The 16,919-nt window shown below is 45.2% G+C and overlaps 1 protein-coding gene across 4 annotated transcripts in view; it reads right to left on the reverse strand.

The window, feature by feature from the left end:
* The window catches only part of LOC106587734 (transient receptor potential cation channel subfamily M member 7), a 92,742-nt gene that overhangs the window by 33,824 nt on the left and 41,999 nt on the right, over window positions 1–16,919 (reverse strand). For all 4 annotated transcript variants that reach the window (XM_082957862.1, XM_082957861.1, XM_082957860.1 and 1 more), the window contains exons 8-21: window positions 16,625–16,793; window positions 16,384–16,507; window positions 14,837–14,909; window positions 11,872–11,972; window positions 11,060–11,194; window positions 10,747–10,800; window positions 10,495–10,635; window positions 10,178–10,312; window positions 9,172–9,449; window positions 8,589–8,817; window positions 8,213–8,368; window positions 5,623–5,766; window positions 1,686–1,814; window positions 1,070–1,321 (exon numbers count right to left, since the gene is read on the reverse strand). In XM_082957862.1, coding sequence (XP_082813988.1) covers window positions 1,070–1,321; window positions 1,686–1,814; window positions 5,623–5,766; window positions 8,213–8,368; window positions 8,589–8,817; window positions 9,172–9,449; window positions 10,178–10,312; window positions 10,495–10,635; window positions 10,747–10,800; window positions 11,060–11,194; window positions 11,872–11,972; window positions 14,837–14,909; window positions 16,384–16,507; window positions 16,625–16,793 — 2,120 coding nt within the window. The remainder of the gene's footprint in view (window positions 1–1,069; window positions 1,322–1,685; window positions 1,815–5,622; window positions 5,767–8,212; window positions 8,369–8,588; window positions 8,818–9,171; window positions 9,450–10,177; window positions 10,313–10,494; window positions 10,636–10,746; window positions 10,801–11,059; window positions 11,195–11,871; window positions 11,973–14,836; window positions 14,910–16,383; window positions 16,508–16,624; window positions 16,794–16,919) is intronic.

The following is a 16,919-nucleotide window of genomic DNA, read 5'->3' on the forward strand; positions in this document are numbered from 1 at the left end:
ACCGTCGCTGGACCAGACAGGACTGGCAAAAAGTGCTCGTCACTGACGAGTCGTGGTTTCGTCTCACCAGGGGTGATGGTCGGATTCGGGTTTATCGTCGAAGGAATGAGCGTTACACCGAGGCCTGTACTCTGGAGCGGGATCGATTTGGAGGTGGAGGGTCCGTCAGGGTCTGGGCCGGTGTGTCACAGCATCATCGGACTGAGCTTGTTGTCATTGCAGGCAATCTCAACGCTGTGTGTTACAGGAAGACATACCCTGATGTGGTACCCTTCCTGCAGGCTCATCCTGACATGACCCTCCAGCATGACAATGCCACCAGCCATACTGCTCATTCTGTGTGTGATTTCCTGCAGGACAGGAATGTCAGTGTTCTGCCATGGCCAGCGAAGAGCCCGGATCTCAATCCCATTGAGCAAGTCTGGGACCTGTTGGATCGGAGGGTAAGGGCCATTCCCCCCAGAAATGTCCGGGAACTTGCAGGTGCCTTGGTGGAAGAGTGGGGTAACATCTCACAGCAAGAACTGGCAAATCTGGTGCAGTCCATGAGGAGGAGATGCACTGCAGTACTTAATGCAGCTGGTGACCACACCAGATACTGACTGTTACTTTTGATTTTGACCCCCCCTTTGTTTAGGGACACATTATTCAATTTCTGTTAGTCACATGTCTGTGGAACTTGTTCAGTTTATGTCTCAGTTGTTGAACCTTATGTTCATACAAATATTTACACGTTAAGTTTGCTGAAAATAAACGCAGTTGACAGTGAGAGGACATTTATTTTTTTGTTTATTACCTCAATGAACCTGTGCTCCCTGTATATATCCTCACTATTGTTATTTTACTGCTGCTGTTTAAATTATGTTACTTTCATTTTCTACTTATCCATTTTTACTTAACACATTTTTCTTCTTAACTTCTTAAAGCATTGTTGATTAAGGGCTCGTAAGTAAGCATTTCACTGTAAGGTTGTATTGTTGTATTCGGCGCATGTGACAAATACAATTTGATTTGACACAGTTGAAAAACTCATTTGGATTAGTAAAGCATTAGAAAAAAAAGAACTCACCATTTTACCGATCATCATCACATACGGTCCTGCTTGCTGGTTGACTGCCAGAATATCTAGGAGTCTCACGTACCAGAAGATGATATTCAAGCAATACACAGTCCGGCCTTGGACAAGCACATCCTCTCCTCCGATCCTCAATCCAAAGCCCACAAAGAAGGTGACAATAGCCAGGAAGTCTGAGAGGTTAAAATAGTCACTGAACCAGACTTTAACCTTCTGGCTAATCTTCCCAGCTTCAGACATAAACATCTACAAAGAAAGAAACAGAACAGACAATAGGACATGAGTGAACTGAGAGCTCAAATCAAATCAATGGAAACAAAGTGATAGAAATGGAGAGATATTCTATCAACGTGAATGTGGACTCAGCACTTCTCTGTTTAAACTGTCACATAGAAGAATAAGGACCTTGTTTAAAGCAAATTGAACTAAACGAAATTGTATTGAATCCTCTGAGAGACAAAGACAGCTGGGTAAGTGTCTTGTCCTTCTCATACAAATTAAGTCATAGGGTCCATTCCAAATGGCAAAAGCAGTGCACTACATAGCAAATACGGTGCCAATTGGAACATAATCATATTGATGTAGAGAGCAGGGAGCAGCATTAGCGTACCTCTCGTATCTTCTCGATGGCGGAGGTGAATATGTAGAGGATGACCACCCACTCTTGAGGAGACGGAAACTCGGGCATCCGGACCAGAACGACAAACGAGTACAGCATCAGAAAGCCCAGGTACGCCAGCTATCCAGGGGACAACACACACACACACACCTTTACACAGGCTATTATACAGACCCACAACACACACCTTTACACAGGCCATTATACAGACCCGCAACACACACCTTTACACAGGCCATTATACAGACCCGCAACACACACCTTTACACAGGCCATTATACAGACCCGCAACACACACCTTTACACAGGCCATTATACAGACCCGCAACACACACCTTCACACAGGCTATTATACAGACCCGCAACACACACCTTCACACAGGCCATTATACAGACCCGCAACACACACCTTCACACAGGCTATTATACAGACCCGCAACACACACCTTCACACAGGCCATTATACAGACCCGCAACACACACCTTCACACAGGCCATTATACAGACCCGCAACACACACCTTCACACAGGCCATTATACAGACCCGCAACACACACCTTCACACAGGCCATTATACAGACCCGCAACACACACCTTTACACAGGCCATTATACAGACCCGCAACACACACCTTCACACAGGCCATTATACAGACCCGCAACACACACCTTCACACAGGCCATTATACAGACCCGCAACACACACCTTTACACAGGCCATTATACAGACCCGCAACACACACCTTCACACAGGCCATTATACAGACCCGCAACACACACCTTTACACAGGCCATTATACAGACCCGCAACACACACCTTCACACAGGCTATTATACAGACCCGCAACACACACCTTCACACAGGCCATTATACAGACCCGCAACACACACCTTTACACAGGCCATTATACAGACCCGCAACACACACCTTCACACAGGCTATTATACAGACCCGCAACACACACCTTCACACAGGCTATTATACAGACCCGCAACACACACCTTCACACAGGCTATTATACAGACCCGCAACACACACCTTCACACAGGCTATTATACAGACCCGCAACACACACCTTCACACAGGCTATTATACAGACCCGCAACACACACCTTCACACAGGCTATTATACAGACCCGCAACACACACCTTCACACAGGCTATTATACAGACCCGCAACACACACCTTCACACAGGCTATTATACAGACCCGCAACACACACCTTCACACAGGCTATTATACAGACCCGCAACACACACCTTCACACAGGCTATTATACAGACCCGCAACACACACCTTCACACAGGCTATTATACAGACCCGCAACACACACCTTCACACAGGCTATTATACAGACCCGCAACACACACCTTCACACAGGTTATTATATAGACCCACAACACACACCTTTACATACCATACACAGGCTATTATACAGACACACAACACACACCTTTACATACCATACACAGGCTATTATACACACACCTTTACATACCATACACAGGCTATTATACAGACCCACAACACACACCTTTACATACCATACATAGGCTATTATACAGACCCACAACACACACCTTTACATACCATACACAGGCTATTATACAAACACCTTTACATACCATACACAGGCTATTATACACACACCTTTACCTACCATACACAGGCTATTATACACACACCTTTACCTACCATACACAGGCTATTATACAGACCCACAACACACACCTTTACATACCATACACAGGCTATTATACACACACCTTTACATACCATACATAGGCTATTATACAGACCCACAACATACACCTTTACATACCATACATAGGCTATTATACAGACCCACAACACACACCTTTACATACCATACACAGGCTATTATACAGACCCACAACACACACCTTTACATACCATACACAGGCTATTATACAAACACCTTTACATACCATACACAGGCTATTATACACACACCTTTACATACCATACACAGGCTATTATACACACACCTTTACATACCATACACAGGCTATTATACAGACCCACAACACACACCTTTACATACCATACATAGGCTATTATACAGACCCACAACACACACCTTTACATACCATACACAGGCTATTATACAAACACCTTTACATACCATACACAGGCTATTATACACACACCTTTACATACCATACACAGGCTATTATACAGACCCACAACACACACCTTTACATACCATACACAGGCTATTATACACACACCTTTACATACCATACACAGGCTTTTATACAGACCCACAACACACACACACACACACACCTTTACACAGACCCACAACACACCTTTACACAGGCTATTATACAGACCCACAAACGTACACCAGCTAGCCAGGAGACACACAAACACCTTAAATTATACCAGTACCGCGACACTAGGAAGTAAGGAAGGAAAGGAAAAATGAAGCAGACTTGATTACTTGAGGAAAACAGTCCTTATGTTGTCACTGAGTCACATTTGTTTATTTTGCAATCTATAGCACACACTGTTGTACAACAGCACCACAGAGTGAAGTCTGCTTTGTGTTGGTATTGTGATACCAGTATCAATACTGGTCCACACACACACACACACACACACACACACACACACACACACACACACACACACACACACACACAAAGAACCAGGTAAGTGTAAAGCTGATTGAAAATGCTTCTTTATTGTTAGTAAACCCTTGTCCAAGACAATGCCCAGGACCCATATTTAAAAAGTGTCCCCCCATCCATATAATGTTATTTATTTAAAATCAATATCAGCCCTTTTCAAACCTTTTCTCAGAGACCCCTAGATATTCCATGTATTTGAACTATTCCAGAACTAGCACACCCGAATCCACTAGTCAACGTAGGATCCAGCCCTCGACCAGTAGAACTAGTGTGCTAGTTTAGGGCCGTCAGAGGAGAGTTTGGAAAAAGGCTGATCTGTAGGGGTCATTATGACCTAAAAGGCTAAACTGATCCTATATCAGCAGTCCTACTTTGTTCCTGCTTTGTGACATACCCCCAGGTCTTTTTAGAGGTGAACACTGTGAGCCTGACTAGTGAAGCATGAAGTGAAGGAAACTACAGCATTCAACAACACCTCTCAGCCATTATACAGACCCACCCCCCACCCTAGACATCAGTCATTCTAACTATGGCCTGCGGGTTAGGTAGGGTGTATGTGGCTGCTGGAGGGCCGTGACTAAACTGAGACTGATCAGTGTGGGGATCAGTGCTGACTGAGGCTGGCAGGGTTATTATGCGGAAGCAGAGATCGTGATGTGACAGACATGCAGTGAGAGCTGGATCATTGTGTGGCAGGCAGCATAATTATGTTGATGTTGATTGTGGGGTAGATAAGCATTGATCTGGGTACAGCAGCTATAGTTATGTTAAGGACTGTTCTACTGACGCTATCAGGACATGCAAATGAAGCCAGGGCACCTGGAAAACCACCTGAGGGTACGGTGTGTGTGTGTGTGTGTGTGTGTGTGTGAGGGTGTGTGAAGTATGCAGGGGGTGGGAGGTAGAACTCTGGAAAAGTACACACGCCCCAGCCTCCCTCTGTCCTCTCAACATGAACACGTTTCATGTCAGCCCTCCCTGGTCTCAGAGTACACACACTGGGGGAGTTGTGCTCATTTTTACACCATTACATTACTTCTAAAGGGAAAACTCCACCCACCCGGGACACAAAGCGATGCAAAACAAACACACACACACAGGGCAGGATACAGGAAATATCCCACAAGGAGAAAGGAAACATCCCTTCCATGGCTCCACGGGGAAAACCTTGGTAGTCAGAACTCTGCTGTACCATTAAACATAGTAGAGCCCAGAGCGTCTGCTAGTCAGTTCACATGGAGGGGTAGAACCAGGGGCCAGGGTTTCATACCGTGTTGAACCAGAACTTGACGATGGGAGCGTGGTAGAAGGCGTAGAACTTCCTGGTTAGAGGAAGTCTTCGGGAGCGGACCTGTGTCTCCGCCTCATCCTTCACCTCCACGTTGTCATCCGCCTTCGCCTCCTGGAACACGTCCTGTTTAATAACGCCCGTTTAATAGACATGTAAGCATATGTCCATATATATACATGCAGACTGAAAACAGACCACAGCACCAGAAATTAAGAAACAATGAATTAAGAGAGAACTGCAGTCCAACCCTCTCTCTCATATAGCTACCCCTCATAGCCAAACCCCAGAACCATCATAGCTACCCCTCATAGCTAAACCCCAGGACCCTTATAGCTACCCCTCATAGCTAAATCCCAGGACCATCATAGCTACCCCTCATAGCTAAACCCCAGGACCCTTATAGCTACCCCTCATAGCTAAATCCCAGGACCATCATAGCTACCCCTCATAGCTAAACCCCAGGACCATCATAGCTAAATCCCAGGACCATCATAGCTACCCCTCATAGCTAAACCCCAGGACCCTTATAGCTACCCCTCATAGCTAAATCCCAGGACCATCATAGCTTCCCCTCAGAGCTAAACCCCAGGACCATCATAGCTACCCCTCATAGCTAAATCCCAGGACCATCATAGCTACCCCTCATAGCTAAACCCCAGGACCCTTATAGCTACCCCTCATAGCTAAATCCCAGGACCCTCATAGCTAAATCCCAGGACCCTCATAGCTAAATCCCAGGACCATCATAGCTACCCCTCATAGCTAAACATCAGGACCATCAAAGCTACCCCTTATAGCTAAATCCCAGGACCATCAAAGCTACCCCTCATAGCTAAATCCCAGGATCATCATAGCTACCCCTCATAGCTAAACCCCCAGGACCCTCATAGCTTCCCCTCATAGCTAAATCCCAGGACCCTCATAGCTAAATCCCAGGACCCTCATAGCTAAATCCCAGGACCATCATAGCTACCCCTCATAGCTAAACATCAGGACCATCATAGCTACCCCTCATAGCTAAATCCCAGGACCATCAAAGCTACCCCTCATAGCTAAATCCCAGGATCATCATAGCTACCCCTCATAGCTAAACCCCCAGGACCCTCATAGCTTCCCCTCATAGCTAAACCCCAGGACCATCATAGCTACCCCTCATAGCTAAACCCCAGGACCCTCATAGCTACCCCTCATAGCTAAACCCCAGGACCATTATAGCTTCCCCTCATAGCTAAACCCCAGGACCATCATAGCTACCCTTCATAGCTAAACCCCAGGACCATCATAGCTACCCTTCATAGCTAAACCCCAGGACCATCATAGCTACCCTTCATAGCTAAACCCCAGGACCATCATAGCTACCCTTCATAGCTAAACCCCAGGACCATCATAGCTACCCTTCATAGCTAAACCCCAGGACCATCACAGCTACCCTTCATAGCTAAACCCCGGGACCCTCATAGCTTCCCCTCATAGCTAAACCCCAGGACCATCATAGCTACCCTTCATAGCTAAACCCCAGGACCATCATAGCTACCCTTCATAGCTAAACCCCAGGACCCTCATAGCTACCCCTCATAGCTAAACCCCAGGACCATCATAGCTACCCCTCATAGCTAAACCCCAGGACCCTCATAGCTTCCCCTCATAGCTAAACCCCAGGACCATCATAGCTAAATCCCAGGACCATCATAGCTAAACCCCAGGACCATCATAGCTACCCTTCATAGCTAAACCCCAGGACCATCATAGCTACCCCTCATAGCTAAACCCCAGGACCATCATAGCTACCCCTCATAGCTAAACCCCAGGACCCTTATAGCTACCCCTCATAGCTAAACCCCAGGACCCTTATAGCTACCCCTCATAGCTAAATCCCAGGACCCTCATAGCTACCCCTCATAGCTAAATCCCAGGACCATCATAGCTACCCCTCATAGCTAAATCCCAGGACCCTCATAGCTACCCCTCATAGCTAAATCCCAGGACCATCATAGCTACCCCTCATAGCTAAATCCCAGGACCCTCATAGCTACCCCTCATAGCTAAATCCCAGGACCATCATAGCTACCCCTCATAGCTAAATCCCAGGACCATCATAGCTACCCCTCATAGCTAAATCCCAGGACCCTCATAGCTACCCCTCATAGCTAAATCCCAGGACCATCATAGCTACCCCTCATAGCTAAATCCCCATCATAGCTACCCCTCATAGCTAAACCCCAGGATCATCATAGCTACCCCTCATAGCTAAATCCCCATCATAGCTACCCCTCATAGCTAAATCCCAGGACCATCATAGCTACCCCTCATAGCTAAATCCCCATCATAGCTACCCCTCATAGCTAAATCCCCATCATAGCTACCCCTCATAGCTAAATCCCAGGACCATCATAGCTACCCCTCATAGCTAAATCCCAGGACCATCATAGCTACCCCTCATAGCTAAACCCCAGGATCATCAGAATACCAGTAGCACCAGTGTACTTGCCAGAACAGACACAGTAAGATAAGAAAATACAACATAAACTAAGATAACAGATGAGATGAACTCTGTCATATTGATTCTGACCATCTGTATGTTGTCGGTGGTGTTATGGAAGTTGTGTTCGCTGTCCTCCATGGTCATCTGATGAGCGTCCTGACTCTGAGGGATGTGGGACATCTCTGCCTTTGTCTTGTACTCCAACAGGAGGATGGCAGGAGGCACCAGGATACTGAGGATCACCTAGAGATATGTACATTATTATATTAATATTATATTTAGTTTTGAAATGTATTTATTGTATATGTTTATTCAGGAGGGACCAGGATAATGAGAATCACCTGGAAAAACATAATACATATATAATAACCATCCAAGCACAGAGCCCTGTGGAACACTATTGCGTGCGTGCTCGTGCGTGCGTGCGTGCATGTATATACACTGCATTGCTGGGCAGTGTCACCTTGTACCAGGAGTTCTTCCTCATGTTGAGTCGTCCCATCCACATGTCTGACAGCAGCAGCTGGGTACAGGTGTGAGCCACGAAGGGTCGTAACCGTGACGACACGGCCAGCTTCAGACAGGTGCTGTTACTCCAGTTCTTCAGTTCGTAGGTCAGCAGTTTCATCGCCATGGTTTCATCCTGTCTGAACGACTGCTCCAGGAGGTCCACTGCTAGGGTGCCAAATTCACTATGAAATAATAATCATCATCAAACCTACATTACTCCAGACATCATCCCTCTGAACATGACACACACATACCACAGTATCAAACTCACTGAAAACACCATCATGAACATCATCAGTCACCGCAACACAGCTCCTCATTGTCACTTCACTCACAAAAATAGTCTGATACATTACATACTAATACTCAGTCATACTCATACTTCAGGTAGCCTTGAGTATTAGTGACTACTAATAGTAATGCATCATACTTAGAGTACTTAAAGTATTAGTATGTCATCTGTCACATATTATAGTAGTCTTGAGTATTAGTGAGGATTGAAGTGTCCTAGTTATTTGGTGTGTAATGTGTCATACTTGGAGTAGTCCTTGAGTTCCTGGGAGGTGTCGTCGACCACGTCACTCTTCTTGGCTTCATAGCCCATGGAGCGACAGAGTTTACAGGCCACCAGGGCCTTGGCCATGCTTTCCTCCCCATGCTGCCAGAAGAACAGAGACATCTTCTGCCTATTCATCAGGACGGCCCACATCAGCAGCTCATTGAACGGGTACGGAAACCGGCGTGTCTCCGGGTCGTCGATGTCAACTATCTCCTCCTTGGCTTTTTTCTTGGACTGGTCTGTCGCCGACTCCAACTAAGAGGGAGAGGGGTGGGTGTCAAGAGGGGGATTTGAATGTAATCTGATGGCTCAGTTCTGTGGGTTTGTATGGCTGATTGTGTGTGTGTGTGTGTGTGTGTGTGTGTGTGTGTGTGTACACCTTGGGTTTGTATTGATTTGATTGATTTATTTCATTCATGCTCGCAGTCAACAAGAGTAATGCAGAATGCACAGTTACATTCAAACAATACTTCAAAACATGATATTCAAGAAAAATCCTCTCACAAGAAATTACAGTTTAAAGTGTCACATTTTGTCATTAAAAAGTCTGATGGCAGATGTCAATGGTAGAATTTTTCTGCCTATTTTTCCTTGCGTTGATGCCGGACAGTTGGTTCTGGTTGCGGAGGACTCTGCCAGTACTCTCCCCTTCTCTGTGGTAGGAGATCCTGTAGACGCTGGTCAGGTTGGTGCATGTCAGTGACCAGTCTTACTGCTGCTTGCTCTCTCCATGGCTGTAGTGGTGGAAAGGTCAGTGGGATGTCTCTGTTTTGGTTATTATCTTGCTTGTCCTTTCCTGTACCCTATCCAGCGCAACTTGCTGCATCTTTGTGCAGCCTACCAGCAACACACTGGCATACTCCAGGCATGGTCGGATTACATTGGTATAGATTTCCACAAGGTCATCAGTGGACAGGCTGTTTCTTGCCATCACACAAGTCACAGTGTGTTCTCAGATATGACTGTCCATGTTGTGCGTGTACCTTGGGTTTGTATGGCTGTGCAGTCTTGATGAAGTGGTCGTGCCTGGTCTTCTCCTTCTTGTCGGCCTGGATACTGAACGACTCTTGGCTCTTCCTCAGGTGGGACCCAGGCCCTGCAGAGTGGCGACCTGATCTCTGGAGAGAGACAGAGAAAAAGGGAGTAATGCTGAAAGTAAACTCTTCTCTAAGTGAATCAATCAGTGAAAGCAGAAGGTCAAAATAACCTGTGTGAACAATGAGTTTAACCCTTGACCCTGAAGCGAACTTATGTTTTAACCTTTAATCTTCAACCCTTAACACTAACCGTTAACCCTTACCCTGCTGTTGCCATGGAGATTGTTGTAGATAATCCTGAAGCGTTTCCTGGTGTAGTTGCACCTGTAAGTCCCGCCCATCAGGAACTCTATCACCAGGCCAATGTCAATTAAGGTCATCTTGTAGTTAGGGGGGAGATTACCCTGGAAACAGTTAGTCATAGTGAGCCATACTAATCAACAACACCATCAATTACTATTGTTCAAATTCATTCAGACTGACAATCAATGGTTGACAAGAAGTCAAAGATGTACCTGTTTGACATCCCTTACGAGGTTGAAGAGCGTGGGATTGGTAGGGGACTGTTTCTGGAACAGAAGAGACACAGATAAAAACACGATGCCCAGCAGGACCATGGATAAACAGACCGTTTAGAAATGATTGACAGAATACGAATCAAACGTTAGATTTGAGAGGTTGCACGTGTGATGAGAACAGTAATGGTACCAGCATAGAGCCCTGTGGAGCATCATTACATGTATGTGTGTGAAATTGGTGAGCCGTGTGTGTGTGTGTGTGTGTGTGTGTGTGTGTGTGTGTGTGTGTGTGTGTGTGTGTGTGTGTTACCGTGTTGTATAGCTCCTCCAGCCGTGTGATGGTAAGGAACCTGTGCATGCTAACTCCATTCTCAATCAGGAGCTTCACAAACTCCACACGGTCCATCACTAAGGCATCCAGCATGGCCTGCTCCAACGAACCCACCTGCACACACACACACACACACACACCTCAACAAGGATCCAACATTGACTGCACTAACAAGTGACTGGACGTTTCTATATCCTGAATAAATACACCAGACCAGTTCAGATTAGTCAAAATAAACAGGCTACTGGCAGCCTTCCTGTAGCCTGTCTCTTGGGTCATATAGGACCACTGACTCTGGAGAGGCTAGCTTAGGAGATATTTGGGGTTTAAATGACATTTCTTCCATTTAGGCTGATACTGATGAACAGCACATTCATAACAGATGCAGTCTTGACAGACAGCCAGCCACACAGACAGAGAGCCAACCAGCCAGCCACATAGACAGAGAGAGCCAGCCAGCCACATAAACAGAGAGAGCCAGCCAGCCAGAGACAAAGAGAGCCAGCCATCCAGAGACAAAGAGAGCCAGCCATCCACATAAACAGAGAGAGCCAGCCAGCCAGAAACAGAGAGAGCCAGCCATCCAGAGACAAAGAGAGCCAGCCATCCACATAAACAGAGAGAGCCAGCCAGCCAGAAACAGAGAGAGCCAGCCATCCAGAGACAAAGAGAGCCAGCCATCCACATAGACAAAGAGAGCCAGCCATCCACATAAACAGAGAGAGCCAGCCAGCCAGCCAGAGACAGAGACAAAGAGAGCCAGCCAGCCAGCCACACACAGATAGACGTACCAGTAGCTGCTGTCCGTAGACAAACACATGGTTCTTAGCGATGTCCACCCGGTCCCAGGCCAGAGTCAGAACCAGCTGGTCAAACGCAGACTCATTGGTGCCTGGAGGAGCAGCACACAAATCACATGTTATTGGTCACATGCGCCAAATACAACAGGTGTAGACTTTACAGGAAAATGCTTACTTACGAGCCCGTTCCCAACAATGCAGAGTTAAAAAGACAAATATTTGCTAAATAAAAAGGAAATAGTAACAAATACATTAAGGCTATATACGAGGAGTACCAGTACTGAGTCAATGTGCAGGGTTACGAGGTAGTTTGTAGTATGTACATAGGGTTAGAAGAGACTAGGTAATCAGGATATATAATAAACAGAGTAGCAGCAGCGTAAGCACACACACACACACACACACACACACACACACACACACACACACACACACACACACACACACACTAATTGCTAGGCAAAGCCAGATTAATTCTGTGTTTCCTGTTGACTTAGCAGCAGGATTTAGAGAACAGGGCTAGGTCGGAGGACAATACAGAAACAACCATACAGAATAATACAGATGAATTATCATACTAATCCCCACTACTGTTTTACACAGAACCATATCCTAACATGGGATCCAATGTACACTCTAATCATCCATATAAACCCATGCATGAAGTCAGAGTTCCACACCAAGTTAGTATTCTAGTGGATGAAAGCTGAACAATCCCCCCTCAGGGGACTCCTGGCACATGGTTTGGGAGTGCCCAGGGGTTTTACATTTCTGGACTTGTGTTTCATCCGGTCTTTGTGACATAATGGGTAGAAATGTACAATGTTGCCCATCTATTTTATTGTTAAATGATGACACTACTTTAGACCTGTCAAACAGAGACATATTTGGCTGGCTTAACAGCAGACCAAATTATTATAGCCTCATGTCAGCAGGCTCCTCATTCTTTAAGCAGACATGTCTGCTATCATTCACGGACATTATAAACATGGAAATATCTGTAGGACTCGTGCATGGGGCGAATTAAAAACATATTTGCTCTTTCATCAACATATGACTCTAAAAAGACTGCTATTGTGAACCACTAATCTAACTTTGGGTTGGGGAAGTCCTGTGGGTGGGTGTGGGATGGGAACTTTGTCTTGTTCGGCCTTGTCACTTGTTTCTCTGTCTATGTTTTCCCCGTTTTGTGTACCTTATTAAAAATTAAATAATAGTGCATACTAATACACAGTCAAACACAACTACCATAGAGAGAGAATTTCCTACAGGATTTCCTTTTGGTAAAGTTTAAAGTTCAAGTCGTATTTTCAGGATGTAAATCGGGACATTTCCATATTTACAAACGTCTCTGTAACCTTACGGTTCATCTGATATGTTTATGGAGGAAATCTGAAAGTAACTGTCCAAAGAAAATCTCACATTTAACAGCTCATAATCTGTTAACTCAAACCCAAATCATGTTGTTGACTTATACTCTTCCTATACTCATGTGACCAAAGCATAAATTACAGGAAAAAAATAAAAAATAAACACTTAAAATACCCCATCTCAAACAGACCGTTTCAAAAATGCTTGCCATTTCCTCATAGCGGACACGTCTCATATTTCCTCATAGGACACGTCTCATATTTCCTCATAGGACACTTCTCATTATCACCGAGATGGCTCCTTGGCTGATGTGGCTAAATCAGCCATTTACACCCAAACCATTCTGTTGTTGCTGTAAGCCCACACCATTCTGTTGTTGCTGTAAGCCCACACCATTCAAACACAGACAAGCTGCTTTTTAACATACATACAATTAATTATAGGTCATATTTCACTGAAATCTGGAATCACTGGACAGCTATTTTAAAGGTATTTCCATATGCTTGTGTATGTATCCTTTAGGGTCTAATGAGCTATTGAGGCCTTCTATTGAGGATGTGTTACTGGTTGACCAAGACTAATGCTGGTTTGACAGGCTTATATTTTCCTGCTGGCTGGGCATCTATTAGGCTCAGTCAGAATGTCCTGAACTCTTCACGGACTGGACTGGTTCCTCTACTACAGGATCAAACACCATCTACATAGCTGGTAGACAAGCTGCGCAGGGCGGACTTTGAACACATTCCTGCCTTTGTCTGAACTTCTTATTCAATGACAGAAGACCACTGATAGAGACCTACACACATAACTACTGAATACACAGGGACAGACTAGTTCATGTGAATACCTATCCTTTCAGAGCTCATTCTTGTCCTCTGTCTTAGATTGGATAGAACAGAACGGAGAAAAGTGAGAAGAGGACAGATTTGTGTGTTGTGAGAATGGGGTCTCGAAGTATCTAGCAATAAGCCCCTCTGAGACCCACAGGGAAACCCCAAAAGAGAGCAAGTGAGAGAGCGAGAGAGACAGACAGGGAGGAGGGAGGAGAGACAGACAGACAGGAGGGAGGAGAGAGAGACAGACAGGAGGGAGGAGAGAGAGACAGACAGGAGGGAGGAGAGAGAGACAGACAGGGAGGAGAGAGAGACAGACAGGGAGGAGAGAGAGACAGACAGGGAGGAGAGAGAGACAGACAGGGAGGAGAGAGAGACAGACAGGGAGGAGAGAGAGACAGACAGGGAGGAGAGAGAGACAGACAGGGAGGAGAGAGGAGAGAGACAGAGACAGACAGGGAGAGAGACAGACAGGGAGAGAGACAGACAGGGAGGGAGGAGAGGGAGAGAGAGACGGCGAGGAGAGCGTTGACTTCTCAAAACATATCTATAGTATCAGTTTCAAAATGAAAACATAAGTGAAAACTTTGGCTACACAACCCACTGTCTCGCCCTTCTGTTTTATTATTATGATCTTTTCATTTGCCCTCTCCCTTCCTCTAGGAGGTCAGAGGTCAGAGAGGAGCCATGGAAACAGATCTTCTGTCAGTCAAACAGCAGGACACTGAGATGAAGTTACCCATCACACACACCTTTCAGTAATGCCCTCAGTATGGCCACATCGATATCCTGGTGGTCCTCAGAGCCGATATGAAACACAGTGATCTGTCGTTCAGAGGAAGGAGAGAAAACCCACATGGTCACTAAAAAAATCTAAAGTAATGCAATACGTTCTGGTATTTATGAAAAACGATAAGCGTTATCAGTATCATCCATATCTTTATATTACCGTAAATTCCGGACTATAAGCCGCAACTTTTTTCCCAGGCTTTGAACCTCGTGGCTTAAACAACGATGCGGCTAATATATGGATTTTTCCCGCTTTCAATTTTTTCCCCCCAAAAAAACACATTCTGTGACGTGCTCAGTTTTTTGGCAGCATGAAGCTTTCATTATACCAATGAAATTGCTGAACGGGTTAAGGTCAAACAACTTTTTTGTTTACTGTTTAGATTAAATCGAGCGCTCTCAAACTTCCCATCATTCTGATTACGGTAGTCATTTTGTCACCCTCATCATGGCAAAGACACGGAGAAATGCATATGATGCAGCTTTCAAATTGAAGGCGATTGATCTGGCTGTTGGAAAAGGAAATAGAGCTGCTGCACGGGAGCTTGGTCTTAATGAGTCGATGATAAGACGTTGGAAACAGCAGCGTGAGGAATTGACTCAGTGCAAAAAGACAACTAAAGCTTACTGCTAATTTTACATTTTTTGTTACAAGCCGTGTTTCGTTAAAGCCTATTTATTTTTGTTACAAGCCGTGTTTCGTTAAAGCCTATTTATTTTTGTTACAAGCCGTGTTTCGTTAAAGCCTATTTATTTTTGTTACAAGCCGTGTTTCGTTAAAGCCTATTTATTTTTGTTACAAGCCGTGTTTCGTTAAAGCCTATTTATTTTTGTTACAAGCCGTGTTTCGTTAAAGCCTATTTATTTTTGTTACAAGCCGTGTTTCGTTAAAGCCTATTTATTTTTGTTACAAGCCGTGTTTCGTTAAAGCCTGTGTAAAGTTCATTTGTTTCAATGTACCGGTAAGCACCTGCGGCTTATAGACATGTGCGGCTTATTTATGTTCAAAATATTTAAAAAACAATTATTCAGTGGGTGCGGCTTATATTCAGGTGCGCTTAATAGTCCGGAAATTACGGTAATCAGACTATAAACAGACGACACAGTACGCATTGTAGGATTCAGCTTTCTCTTAAAATTCATTCAGTATTTGTATTTGTTAAGGATCCCCATTATCTGTTGCCAAGGCAGCAGCTACTCATCCTGGGGTCCAGCAACATTACGGCAGTTATATACAATTTGAAATATTACATTTCAGAACACTTTACCCAATACATTTAGTCCACTACTTCACTATCACATATTTACAAATCAACATCCATGTGTACATGTGTGTCTTATGTATATGTGTGTCTGTGCCTGTGTGCGTGCGTGTGTGTGTCTTCACAGTCCCCGCTGTTCCATAAGATGTATTTTTATCTGTTTTTTAAATCTGGTTCTACTGCTTGCATCAGTTACCTGATGTGGAATAGATTTCCATGTATTAACTGTGAGTTAACCATGTGTTTACCAGTTCTTTGCTCTTCATACATTCCATAAGGGTCTGGAAGAGGTGCATAGCATCGCTGTGGCTGAAGTTGAACGTCTTTTTGATCGTAGCGATGATTTCCGTCTCCACACCGTCAGGTAGACCCCTGAAGGGTTAAAGGAAGTGACATCCAGGATCATTCCTCTAAGTAACGGTCCTAGCACAGAACCCTGTGGAACCCCATTATATGTGGTGCAATCTGTTAAAAGAACGTGTTTCTCACCCCCCCTCTTCAGTCTGTTTGTGGACGTAGGCCAGTATGTCAGCGGCACGCCCAGTCCCCTCACAGACCACCACGGGGACAGTCTCCTGAAGGTACTCCAACACCGTCAGAATTACGTTGGGACCCCCCTCAAATATCAACGCTACCACAGGAACACCCTGACCAATTCCTGGGGGGAGGGAGAAAGACAGAGCGAGAGAGAGAGAGAGAGAGAGAGAGAGCGCGAGAGAGAGAGAGAGAGAGACAGAGCGAGACAGAGCGAGCGAGAGAGAGAGAGAGATAGAAAGCCAGAAGA

Source organism: Salmo salar, chromosome 11 (genome assembly GCF_965601325.2).
Source record: "Salmo salar chromosome 11, fSalSal1, whole genome shotgun sequence".
Taxonomy (NCBI): Eukaryota; Metazoa; Chordata; class Actinopteri; order Salmoniformes; family Salmonidae; genus Salmo; species Salmo salar.